We start from the raw sequence: 13,658 nt of genomic DNA, 5'->3' as shown, positions 1-13,658 counted from the left end.
AACTGAAAATGGGAATGTGGGGCAATACAGTGGCCCCTTTCTGCCCACTCTATGTTCGGAAGGGAAAAAGATGAGGAACGTGGGTCCAGGGTTCATGCCAGCTTTCACTGAAGAATGAACAGGGATGACAAGAGGATCCCGTTTTCCTGACCCCTGAGGACCGCAGAGAGGATTTCACGCGTGTGTGCAACATGGCTCATGGTTTTTGTCGTTGCTGTTTTGTGTCTGCAGGTATGCCATTGGCCTCGCTTACAAATCAGCCCCGAAGCATGAGTGGATTGGCAAGAACTCTGCTTCATGGGCGCTGTGCCGCTGCCACAATACCTGGGTGGTGAGACACAACAGCAAGGAGATCCCCATCGAGCCAGCCCCCCACCTCCGGCGCGTCGGCATCCTGCTGGATTACGATAACGGCTCCATCGCGTTCTACGATGCCTTGAACTCCATCCACCTCTACACTTTCGACATCACATTCTCGCAGCCTGTGTGCCCCACCTTCACTGTGTGGAACAAATGTCTGACCATCATAACCGGCCTTCCCATCCCAGACCATCTAGACTGCACCGAGCAGCTGCCGTGAGCACGTGGCAGCGCGGAGCTGTCTTCCGGGGAATGAAAAGGGTGGTGGCCACCATTTCGGGGACACAGAAAACAGAGGCTTCCAGAATGTGATTAAATCTCACCAAAAAGTACCCAGAAATCAGCTAAGATAGGACTCCAAACGGGCGATTCCTCCCTTTCACTGTGTTTTGTATCAAGTACAGGCTTTAATAATTTCTTCACCTTTTTTTTTGTATTTACAGGAAAATTTATAGATTATTTATAAAAGGAACATAACCAGGATTACAACTGTTAGGAATTCTCTGGTTTTGCACATTAGGAGGCCCGTAAGTGTACCAGCTCTTGACCACCTTTATTTCAGCACAGTGTCTGGGCTCAAGAAAAACGTTTTGTGTGCTTATCTACCCTTCTCACATCCTATGTCCTACGGATCCCATGGGAGGTCCTGTCACCCCAACACTGCATAACAGTATGCAACTATTTTCAAAATAAAAAATAGTTTTGAATCTAGTAGGGAAGTAAACAGGCTTTCTTACTCTGGTTTATCTTGAAGTGTTCTAACTGCGATGTCAGAAAAATTTATTGGGTCGTGTAGGATGGAGAGAGGAAGAGGGAGAATGGAAAGACGACTCGGGAGCTTGGAATCTGCCATAGTGAAATCTGTAATTACCCTCCAATGGCTGGTGGGATCATGCTGGAAAGAAAGGTTCTGAAACCTTTGGCCACGTATTGCCCTGTTTTTCCCAGGATTAAGGATGGGAGAACATGAAGAATGAGATTGCAGTTGAAAAAAGTCGCCTTGAGTCCTACTGATTATTCAAAAATTCAGGCTGATTTGCGTTTCCTCGGAAGTGGGATTCTGTGACGTGATAGAAATCTATTTCCTTTTAATAGTTTCTTTAGGCCTGTGAAATTTCTTCACTATGTTTAATAGCTGTCCTGTGTCCCCCCTCCCCCAAATAAGTTTCGTCTCTGGGGCTGAGGAAATAAACATTTTCTGTCACAAATGGCAACACCACTTTGGATCAATTTTGCTCTCCAGGACATCAACACGTGGTCCCAGCTGCCACTACCACATCCAACTGTAAGTCACCCGAAAAACACTTAATATATATGAGTTGGTAATGACAAGGGACATTGCATAAAGTACTGTTCTCCAGTATACGTGCCTCAAAAGTTATTATAAACAGACTTTTATTAAACACATCTTGAAAGATGTAGAAGTCCGTCTATATTCTAGTGTAGTTTACCATAGAGTTGTAAGAAAAAGCAAAAAAAAAAAAAATCAAACTCACTGTTCCCACTCCGGAACCTGCTAGTTAGAACCTGGCAACGCCGTGTCAGATGGGATGCTTGGGGTGCTGACCTGACACGTTGGAGCGGTCCGTGAATTAAGACTTTTTTAAGCCGTCCTTGGACTTGGGCCAGGAATCTGGCATTGGTTCTACCTTGACGAAGGGCGTGACATCTATCAACCATTTCATTTGCTAAAATATTTATCTGGGCTACGGGGTTGGCCGTTTTGACTGAACAGACTGGGGGATTTAGACACTGTTTTTACTGATTTTGTTTTTGAGCAAATCAACCAACTGTTTCTTTGAAATTCGTCCATAGACCCACTGTTTCAGCATCGTGTTATGTGATGACGAGTCTGGACTTCACGGGTGGCTCGCCCGGCGCTCCGGCCTCTCCACTGGCAGGTGCTCCTTTTTCTTAACAGATAGATTCTATATATTTACTATATTATTTATACCCAGATGAATATTTTGTTAGCGACTTAGGACAATTTCACATCTAAAAGATGGACGCCTCAATGGAAAAAAACCATTAATCATTCTCTGGAAACTTAACGGGATTTTTTTCTTCTTACGATATAAAAACAGTGCATTGGCCTTGCCTGAATAAACCAAAAGGGTTGGCTTAGTGATTTTTACGTACTTTTTTGGTAGCTGAATAATGGATATTTTCATGCACTTTGTACACTAACAGGTTTTAAATAAAAGGGTCTAAAACTCAGCTTCTGAGGTTCTTAAAATCATGGTCTCCAGGTACAATACATGCTCCAGTTTGCCTTATGATGTTAGTCTAAAGCATTTACGAGGACAGTATTTCCATGAATTATAATGCTTTTCAATATGAAGAAGTTACTACTCCAGCTTTCACTGAAAGCCATTTAGGTTGTGTTCTGGTTATTTTTATATGGACAAGAGGGATTGTGTATCATTTTGTTGTGGAAGTCTCACTCTTTGCTAACTTAAGAACATTGTGGATAATAGCAATGACTATTTCCATGTTGTCATATTTACAGGAAAATATGTATATGATGAAAGGCCACAGTGTTTACTTTCATTACTGTAACGATGTAGAAAGATTTCCATGTGGATTTTCTTTGAAAGCCAGAAAAATATATGCTATAAACATTTGCTGCAGTACAATTCTTTAAACGGATTGGGGGCGCGGCCTTTTGTTTCTGAGGTTCTTACTTCACAGGAGGCACCGCGATATAGGGGAGAAAGAGCTGGCAATGCCAATGACGTTAATACACAAAAGTGATGCAGCGGCAGCCAAGGCTACCAGGTCCGACGTCACGGGTGTGTGAACAGTGCTGGGACCATCTTGCAGTGCTTAATAATGTTTGGACAAGGGGGCCTGCATTTTCATTTTGCTCTGGGCCTTGCAAATTATGTAGCCAGTCCTCATAACAGAACTCAGAAACATGGTACCTCTCTCTTTTCTGCTGGATACAAATGAAGAACCCTGGATCCCATGTCACAAGTGTCTGGCCATAAATTCAAGTAGGAATCTAGATGGATGAAGATGAGAGTGGGCTTGGGTGAAGATTTTCTTTCCAGCTTTCAAAGAAAATGACTTCAAAAACTGACTGCCCGTAGTGATGAGAGCTTCTGCTGGAGAAGAGGCAAAGGCCTGAGGACAAAGGCATTTTATCATGGTACTGAGATCTAGAGACTTCCTGAGGAACCGAACCAGCGCCCCCCAGTGGACGCGGCATTCCATTTCGGCTCCGGGCACAGATGCAGGGCCTGCAGAGAGACCCACATGTCTGGGAGCATACACGTGCTTTCGGTGTTGGGAACCTGATGATCTGGTTTAAAAAGGATACAGAGACGGTAATGGGGGCGGGAGAATGTTTCTAAAATAGCGCTTCTGAACCAAGGGGCGATATGGTAATGCCTGGAGTCGTCTTTGGTTGGCCCAACTTGGGGGAAGTGCTACTGGCATCTAGTGGGTGGAGACCAGGGCTGCTGCTTCAGAGGCTGTGCTACTACGCTTTGTAGGATGCTACGACAAAGAATTATCCGGCCCAAAATATCAGTCGTGCCGCAGATGAGAAACTCTTATTTTGGTTTGGTTTTTAAAATCAGAGCCCTCGCAAATTTTTTTTTTTTTTTTTTTTTTTTTTTTTTTTTTTTACTTTTCCTGTAATTGATTCAATGCCTGGTATATCAGAAAGAAAAAAGAAAGGGGGCACCAAAACCTTCACTGCAGTGGCTCCTTCCCTTTAAAAAAAATATTTACAAAATTGCTTGGAAAATCTGAAAAGCAATCCCAAGCCTGTGTAGATAGAAATCCACTGACAAGTGTCACAAAGATTTGGATGTGATTTGCTTAGCTTGGAAATGAAAGGTCTCTGTACACTGCCTCTTGCACCCGAACGAATTCAATCCCTGGTACTTGAGTCACGCTGCCAGGCCCTCAGCCCAGACTCTCCATTGCTGTTGCTTTCTGGTTGAAAATAAAATCATTTTTGTGGTTCCCACACCCTCTGTCTCTGCCTGTCTCTGTTGCCTTTTTTGCCTGTGTGTGTGTTCACATTCACGATTTCCACAAATACTGATTCAACTTCTGCTAATTTTTATACTCCTTCGCAACATAGCCATTTTCTTTTATGCTTGAAACTTTCCTGCCTCCACCAATCCGGCCTCTAATCAAAATACAGTTACTTTACAAGACACAAAATAGTCCCCAGAGAATGTAAAGACGCAGTAAGAGAAAACCTGTACAGGAGCGGAGACTGGAAGAAGAACGGCTTGGTTCCGGGCTTCCGGATGGGGCGGAGAGGAAGACAAGCACGATTTGAGCAGACTGGGTGGTGGTCTTTACAGCATGGTCTGGGACCATCCCAGCAGCTGGTCCATAAATCTATCGCCAGCCCCCTCCCCAGGCTAATAGGACTTGACTTTCATTAGAGATGCGAGCCTTTCTGACCTAAGTCAGCGCTCTGCAGACTGCGGTCATGGGTCTGCGGCGTGAGTGGCACCTGCACGCTTGTTACACGTGCCAGCTCTCTGGCACGTGTAACCCCAGACCTACTGGGCAGAATCTGCGGGGCTGGGACCCAGCGATCAGAGTTCCAACCAGCCCTCCGGGGGATGCTGATACTAGCAGACAGTGTGTGAAACGCCGCTCTAGAGGGCGTTCTCCAGGCTCGTATCCCATATAAACACGCACTTATAGCCTGAAGTGTCTTTTCAAGGTCATGTGCTTTAGACGCAGCACGATGTAACGCAGTGACTCTTAACCTGGCTGAGCAGGAAAATCTCTTTTTTCTTTTTTTTTTTAAACAAATGCCAATTTCTGGATCCCGTCCTGAAAGATGGGATGAGAAGGTCCAGAGTGTGGCCCAGCACCCCGTGCTTTTGTTTGAAGTGATTCTCAAGTGCGGCCAGGATTGGCAGCCAATGCTACCTAGCAGCACAGGTCTCGGCCCCTTTTCTGTCAAGGTCAGAGAGGGGCTGTTCTAGGGTTTGCAGGCCATACTGTCTGACAGCTACTCAGCTCTGCAGCTGGAAAGTGAAAGCAGCCAGGGAGGATGTGTAAACGAATGGGTGTGGCTCTGTTCCAATAAAACTTTATTTACAAAAACAAGCACGGGGCACATTTGTCCCATGTTGTGATTGGCCACAGCAGATACAGTACTGGACCAGCGGCCTGAAACCTCCAGTGCATTGTCTAACTGTCCCTCACTCGCTGGGGACTCAGCCATGTCCCCTCATGGCTCTGGGCCTCTGAGCTCACAAGTCCTTTCCAACACTGAATTACATCAATTCTGCAATCACAGAACTCATGGAGAATCCGTTACCGAGTGCTTAAGACAGGGCTACAGGGCTATTAAAAGATTCTTTCGTTCAGCAGAGTAGGGTGTGCCTGTTCTAATGATTCGCTTTACCTCCTTCATAATTTTGACTTAGATCAGCCCTTTTCACAAGTCACAGGTGTAAAATACATTCCCTTTAGTAAGAGTTGAGAAGTACATTTAGTTTGAACTTTTGAAACAGACGCTGCTGTAATTAATCACTTTTCAAAGTCAACCTGAAGGGCATGTCACACACTCCAGAGAGTAGCCCCCATTCCCCTCTTTTACAAATTATTATTTTGTAAATTAGAGAAGCAAAATAGGCTGAAGAAGAGAGCTGCTTGTGATTATAATAGGAGCATAAAAAGAGACACGTGGAACTTGCAAGATCCCTTTCCCTGTGGGATGTACTTTCAAGAATGTAAAATAAAAATGGGGTCAAGGGCTTATGGAAGAACCTCTCTTGTCGTTGTCCTGTCTTAATATGGGTGATTTATGGAAAGGAATTCAGGTCTCCCTCTGAATCTTTTTCAGCCATGTTCTCTAAGAGAATTATAAAGGCACGATTAAATAGGAAGCATGGCAATTAACAAGCAAATGTGTCATGGCCAAAAACCAATTACCAATTAAGGAGAGACAGAAAAATGATTTCATGAACATTGGTTCTTTAGCATGGTCTATTTATCCTCAAAGCTCAATTTTTTTTTTTTTTTTTTTTTTTTTTTTTGCGGTACGCGGGCCTCTCACTGTTGCGGCCTCTCCCGTTGCAGAGCACAGGCTCCGGACGTGCAGGCTCAGCAGCCATGGCTCACGGGCCCAGCCGCTCCGCGGCATGTGGGATCTTCCCGGACCGGGGCACGAACCCGTGTCCCCTGCATCGGCAGGCGGACTCTCAACCACTGCGCCACCAGGGAAACCCCCAAAGCTCAATTTTTGATGATGGTCATTAAAGGTTGTTTAGTAAAATATTTCAGGTAATAAAGCTTATCTCACCCCTTCCCCAGTCTATTCTCCCTTCAGCTTCTGCGCCCTCTCTCCCGCCTCTTTTCCGTCAAGCTTCGCAAAGGGCAGTTCAGATGTTCTGCTTCCGTTTCCTCGCTTCTCATCATACCTCCCCACTCACTCGCATCAGGCATTCAGTGTCTTCCATCTACCAAACAGTGTTCAGTGATGTCAGCAATGTCACCTGCATCCATACATATTCCCATGAATGTCTGGCCTCATCTCGGCACACAGCAGCTTTTGAGATGTTAACCCACTTCGGTTCTTTTTCAATCCCTCCCTAGACAACACCATCCACGCCGTCTCCTCCTTCGCCACTCTGGGCAGATGCCTCCCAAATCTCTATCTCCAGCTCTCATTTCCCTGCTGAGCTCAGCCCCATATATTGACCCGGTTACTTGGTCATCGCTTCCAGACGCCTACGGGGCGCCTCAGATGCAATGTGTCCAAAAAGGCACTCGGGGTCTCTTCCCCCCAACCTTGCCGTCTCCAGCCAGTTTCACAAACCAAAAATGAAACGTTCATGTTTGATGTCTGCCTCACCCTCCGTGTCCAGTCTGTCACCAAGTCCTGTTGATTTTCTCTCTTAAAGAGCTCTAACTGACCTCCTCCCTACGCCTGCACAGAACCTCCAAGCTTTCACATCTCACTGACATAACCTGCTAACCGGTCTACCTGTAACCCATACTGCATCTTGTCTTTCAGCTCATTCCCCGGAGCAGCCAAGGTAATGTCTAAGTGGGATCACGTCACACATACCCCGACGTGCTTCCACCATTCTTATCCCCGCTTCTGACCCACACACACTGACTTAAACTTTTTCAGAGTGTTCCGTGTCTTGATACTTTCCATGAAACTCCTGCACAGTGCCTGTGAGACCCTCCACGGCCTTCTCCCTGAATATTCCCCGAGCATCATCTTGGACCATTCTCGCCGTTATTCCCTGCACTCCGGCTACACTGGCTGCTGTAGCGATGCTCTGCTCTGTCCCTCTCCTGGGACCACCCTTCCCTAACCTCCTTACCTACTGCTAATAGTTTTGATTATTTCTCGACCAGCATTTCCCGTGAAGTGTTCTCCTCATCTGCCTCAACCTAGTTCCCCTAGAACTGATTCACAAAGCACTCTGTGCCTCTGTTCATAATTACAGCTCAGCATTTCTTTCTGTAAATTGTTTGCTGCTTCTGTTTCTTTGCCACCACTAGACTGTAACATTACTGAAGTCTGAGACCAGGATCGACTTGGCTCAACGAGTGCCACACAGTATGTGCAGAAGTATTTAGCGTAGAATTCCAACGTCTCACGAATGTGTTCTGCTTGCAACTTTCTCTTAACCCCCCCGCCCCGCGTGACTTCAGCTCTTCTCTTTAAAAGACTTGTGTTAAAAATAAATCAATGGATAAGTGCTTCATATTGGCAGAAACCACATATACCTACAGGATGAAAGATAATATCAAAATAAAAGCTAGAAAATCTACCTGCTAGCAAATTCCATCCTGTCTTCATAGTGGCTTCAGGTCACCCAACAGAAAAGAAACCCTCCAAATTGGGCGAGTAGATCTGCCCGTCAGTGTCTTTTATCATCTCCCGCCTGGCTCCCACCCCTGAATGCGAAGTCTGAAGTTGTGCTTATATAATTCTTAATGGCTCAGCTCATCCCACACTCTAAGACGATCCACGTGCAAATAAGATGAGCTCTAGGGTATCACCTAGACAAGGTGAGCGAGCAGGCGACACAGCCTCAACAGTTCCTCCAGTACAGATGGTCAAAGACACAGCACACGAACACTCACCCAAAGAAAGCTGGGGTACCTTTATTAACAGCAGACCAAGGAGACTTCCAAGCAAGGAACATTTCCTAGGAGCCAACAGTTCACCACCCCACCCCCAGAAGAATGAAAGTGGGAGTCAGGACAGGGTTAGTTGAGGAATACAGGATCTGGAATTGGCAAATTTGGGGCAAACCTATCCAAAGGCTATGCATTTTGCTTGGGCCTACTGCATTTTGGAGTCTGTTACTCCAATAGATAAGTTCCCGTAGATGATGACAGAGATGACTATTCCTGGTTTAAATCCCTATGTCAGGCCTTGGGGCAAATCCCTCTGGACGAGGCCAGGTTCAGAAGCAGCAAGAGACGCAAACAAGAATAAATGTCTAGCGCTCATCATGGACCAATGAGCCCACTCAAGGCCTCTGCCCTTCAGCCCCTGGGGACTTGGTACACACAGAGAAAGGAGGGCGGGGCGTCCCAATCGCAGCACCTGTTATCGGTTGCCACTTGCCCTCTCCCCGCATTCCGGACCTGGCACTCAGGACATCCTGAAATGGAGAAGGTTGCTGGTAGGAGGACGTTTGCAACTTTCAAATGATTGACTGGAAGCAGAAGCGCCAGGGCGTGAACCCTCAACCCCAGAGTTCACGGGGCCAACCAGCCTGCAGAGCCCGGGCCCTCGATCCTGCTAGACGGGCAGCTCTCATTAAGCAATGCTGCTGGACTCGGTGCCAAAAACGTAAGGCCAGCTGCTCCCTCCTGGACTTCATTTCTAGGCTCCGAAATACATGTATTTCTAAAATTTCCAAGTCAATCCATCTTTTCTTGGTGGAGGTGCTTGAACAACGCAAACATCTATTGAGCAACAGATGAGAGTCCAGTCGTTCTCACAGATGGCTACGGGGAGATATCCCGGGCATGGAGGATCGCCCAGAGAAATGCCACAGGCCTCCCACTCCCTGCAGGGAACCAGGCCAGAGATACTCCTGGATCAGCACAGAAGCACTGCTCTGGGCTGCCGTCTGCACGATTTCAGAGTGACCGTACGTGCTGGGGCAGCTGACCTTTAAAGGCAGCTCACTCTTCCTGAGGCTTTTGCGCTTAAAACCAGGAAGTCCTCGGGAACAGCTCTGACTGGAGGAAAATCAACACCGCTCAAGACAGCATCCGAGACACAAATGCGAACAATTTCCCTTCATGCTGTCACACCCAGCCGTCAAAGTGCAAAGACCAGGCTCCGTGTTGCAGAAAAATTCCACTGCAGGGAGACTGAAATCATGACACCTTTACAGCTCTGGAAGGAAATGAGATGACTGAGTGTTACAATGCCCTGGTGAATTGGGTAAAAATGAGGAAGTTGTTCATTCTCGCTAATTACAGGCCGGGTGTCAAGTTTTCATTTTCAATTTACGCAGGATATTACGAACTTTGTGTGCTTATGTACTGAGGGTCTAATGAGATTGCCAAGTACAATCTTCCACCCTCATGGACACACAGGATGGGAAAGCAGGTATCTTTTGAGTATATTTCCGGATATACTCTCTCTTCCTCATCTCACTTGTTCCGTGGACAAAGTCGTCGTCGTCTTCTTTTTTGGGGGGACCGAGCACCATGTGGGATCTTAGTTCCCCAACTAGGGATTGAACCCATGTGCCCTGCAGTGGAAGCTTGGAGTCTTAACCCCTGGACCGCCAGGGAAGTCCCTGTGGACAAAGTCTTCTGATGCCCAGTTTCGACTCCGTTCAGTCCTTTCTCTGGCTGTCCCGTCTCTAAAGCAGGAGTTCTCTGCCTTGGCACCATGGACATCTGGGGTTGCAAAGTTCCTTGTTACGGGGCTCTCCCGTGCACTGCAGGATGTATAGCAACATCCCTGGCCTCTGACCACCCCCGACCCAGGTGTGCCAACCAACTACGTCTCCAGACAGCTGCCAGATGTGCCCTGCGGGGTGGGGGATGGGGCACAGTCACTCCTCTTTGAGGACCAGTGACCTAACGAACACTTCAATGGTGACATCCATCCTATATCATGATGACATCCCTTCTGTCCACGGAACCTTCTCACATCACCTTCCTACCAATTTTCTATTCCTTCCTCCGCTCCCAGGCCGCTGGGTCACTTGTGAGGAGTCTGTTGATAGGCAGGCATTGTCCAGCTCACTGGCTCGACACCCCCGGGCCCGCCCAGTGCGCTGTCAGTTACACTGGCAGAGAGGGAGGCAGGAATGTCAGAAGAATAAACATCTCCCTCTTCTTCCTGGAACTGGAGCCCTCAAAAAATGCAAATACAGAAATTGGCCAAGATGGCGGAGTAGAAAGATCCAGAGCTCACCTCCTCTCATGGGCACACCAAAATCAGAACGATTTGCAGAACAACCATCAACAAAACAGACTGGAAACTACCAGAAAAGAACTTTTACAAGAAGAAGGAACCACAACAAGATGGCTAGGAGGGGCAGACTCATGATATAATCAAGTCCCATACACCCAGGTGGGTGACCCACAAACTGGAGAATAATTATAGTGCAGAGGTTCTCCCACAGGAGAGTTTGTCTGTTTGTTTATTTATTGGCTGTGTTGGGTCTTCGTTGCTGTGCACGGGCTTTCTCTAGTTGCGGCGAGCGGGGGCTACTCTTCATTGCGGTGCGCGGGCTTCTCGTTGCGATGGCTTCTCTTGTTGTGGCTCGCGGGCTCTAGAGCACAGGCTCAGTAGTTGTGGCGCATGGGCTTAGTTGCTCCACGGCATGTGGGATCTTCCCGGACCAGGGCTTGAACCCGTGTCCCCTGCATTGGCAGGCAGATTCTTAACCATTGCACCACCAGGGAAGTCCCCAGGAGTGAGAGTTCTGAGCCCCATGTCAGGCTCCCCAGCCTGGGGGTCCTGCATCAGGAAGATGAGGCCCCAGAGCATTTGCCTCTGAAGGCCAGCAGGGCTTAATTTCAGGAGTCCCAAACGACTGGAGGAAATAGAGACTTCACTCTTAAAGGGGGAACACAAAATCTCAAATGCACCGGGACCCAGGGCAAAAGCACTATTTTGATAAGAGCCCGGGCCAGACCCACCTGCTGGTCTTAGAGAGTTTCCTGGAGAGGCAGGGGTGGGGGGTGCCTGTAGATAACCCTGGGGGCAGAGACCCTGGTGTCAGCCATTCTGGGGAGTTTCTACCACGTGGACACTGGTGCACGAGGGCACCATGGTGGGATCCTCCCTCTAGCTCATTAGTGCCAAGACCTGGTACCACCCAACAGCTGGTAGGCACCAGCGCTGACACCTCAGGCCAAGCAACTAACTGAGTAGGACACAGCCCCACTCATCAGGAGACAGGCTGCCTAAAGACTTTCTGAGCCCACAGCCGCCTCTAGACATAGCCCTTAAACACAGGACCCAGCAATCCCACTACTGGGCATATACCCTGAGAAAACCATAATTCAAGAAGAGTCATGTACCAAAATGTTCACGGCAGTTCTATTTACAATAGCCTGGAGATAGAAGCAACCTAAGTGCCCATCATCGGATGAATGGATAAAGAAGATGTGGCACATATATACAATGGAATATTACTCAGCCATAAAAAGAAATGAAATTGAGCTATTTGTAATGAGGTGGATAGACCTAGAGTCTGTCATACAGAGTGAAGTAAGTCAGAAAGAGAAAGACAAATACCATATGCTAACACATATATATGGAAGTTAAATAAAAATGTCATGAAGAACCTAGGGGTAAGACAGGAATAAAGACACAGACCTACTAGAGAATGGACTTGAAGATATGGGGAGGGGGAAGGGTAAGCTGTGACAAAGCAAGAGAGAGACATGGACATAGATACACTACCAAATGTAAAATAGCTAGCTAGTGGGAAGCAGCCGCATAGCACAGGGAGATCAGCTCGGTGCTTTGTGACCACCTGGAGGGGTGGGATAGGGAGGGTGGGAGGGAGGGAGACGCAAGAGGGAAGAGATATGGGGACGTATGTATACGTATAACTGATTCACTTTGTTATAAAGCAGAAACTAACACACCATTGTAAAGCAATTAACTCCAATAAAGATGTAAAAACAAAAAAAAAAACCACAGCCCTGCCCACCAGAGGGCCAGGACCCAGCTCCACCCACCAACAGGCAGGCAGTAGCTCTGCCCTCTAGGAAGCTTGCATTAGCCTCCAGACCAGCCTCACCCGCCAGGGTGCACATACCAGACGCAGCAAGACTATAAGGCTGCAGCCTACAGACCCAGCCTGCCCACCGTAGGCCAGACCCTGCCCAGGGACCAGCTAAGACCTGTCCCTGCCTACCAGCAGGCCAACGTAAGCTTCAGGACACCCTGGACCCTGTACACAACTGTCTCAGCAACTGCCCCCTCGCCACCAGTGATCTGACACCAGCTCTGGGATCGCCTGGGCCCTGCAGCCAAACTCCAGGACACAGCTCTGCCTGCAAGTAGTCCAGCAATAACTCCAGGAGCTGGCTTTACCCACCAGTGAGCCAGCACTAGCCCTGGAATCCCCTGGGTTTCCACAGTCAGCTTCCTCATGACCCGGCAGCCTCCACACAAGGCAGGGTCTGGCAACCAACTGGATTAGGAGCTACCCAAGCCTACCAGGTCACCCACATAGCCCACCACAACAGAAGGACTCATCAGCCCTCACAGGGGAAACCCCTAAAGCATATAGCTTGGGTGACGAGAGGGGAGTGCACTACTGGGAAGCACAGGACGTGTCCTAAAGAAGGCCACTTCTCCATTCATCCAAAAGTAGCAGAATACACATTTTTTCAAGTGCACAAGGAACATGCTCCAGGATAGATCACATGCAAGGCCACAAAACAAGCCTCGGTAAATTTAAGAAAACTGAAATCGTATCAACCATCTTTTCTGACCAACAGTGCTATGAGGCTAGAAATCAACTATAAGAAAAAAATGCAAAAAACCACAAACACATCGAAGCTAAACAATATGCTACTGAACAACAAATGTATCACTGAAGAAATCAAAGAAGACATTTAAAAATACCTAGAGACAAATGAAAATGAAAGCATGATGATCCAAAACCTATGGAACTCAGCAATAGCACTTCTAAGAAGGAAGTTTATAGTGATACAAGCCTACCTCAGGAAACAAGGAAAATCTCAAATAAACAATCTAACCTTACATCTAAAGGAACTAGAGAAAGAAGAACGAACAAAACCCAAAGTTACTAGAAGGAAAGAAATCATAAAGATCAGAGCAGAAATAA

General features: G+C 47.4%; 1 protein-coding gene across 12 annotated transcripts in view; it reads left to right on the top strand.

The window, feature by feature from the left end:
- Positions 1–13,658, top strand: part of MID1 (midline 1) — a 677,015-nt gene that overhangs the window by 651,133 nt on the left and 12,224 nt on the right. For 11 of the 12 annotated variants that reach the window (XM_033420193.2, XM_049704925.1, XM_033420197.2 and 8 more), the window contains one exon: positions 232–4,339. The exons of the other annotated variant lie outside the window; for it this stretch is intronic. In XM_033420193.2, coding sequence (XP_033276084.1) covers positions 232–580 — 349 coding nt within the window. In that variant the 3' untranslated portion in view covers positions 581–4,339. Of the gene's footprint in view, positions 1–231; positions 4,340–13,658 lie in introns of those variants that run through there. 12 annotated transcript variants of the gene reach the window in all.

Source organism: Orcinus orca, chromosome X (assembly GCF_937001465.1).
Source record: "Orcinus orca chromosome X, mOrcOrc1.1, whole genome shotgun sequence".
Lineage (NCBI taxonomy): Eukaryota > Metazoa > Chordata > Mammalia > Artiodactyla > Delphinidae > Orcinus > Orcinus orca.
This window is presented reverse-complemented; position numbering and strand designations above follow the sequence as displayed.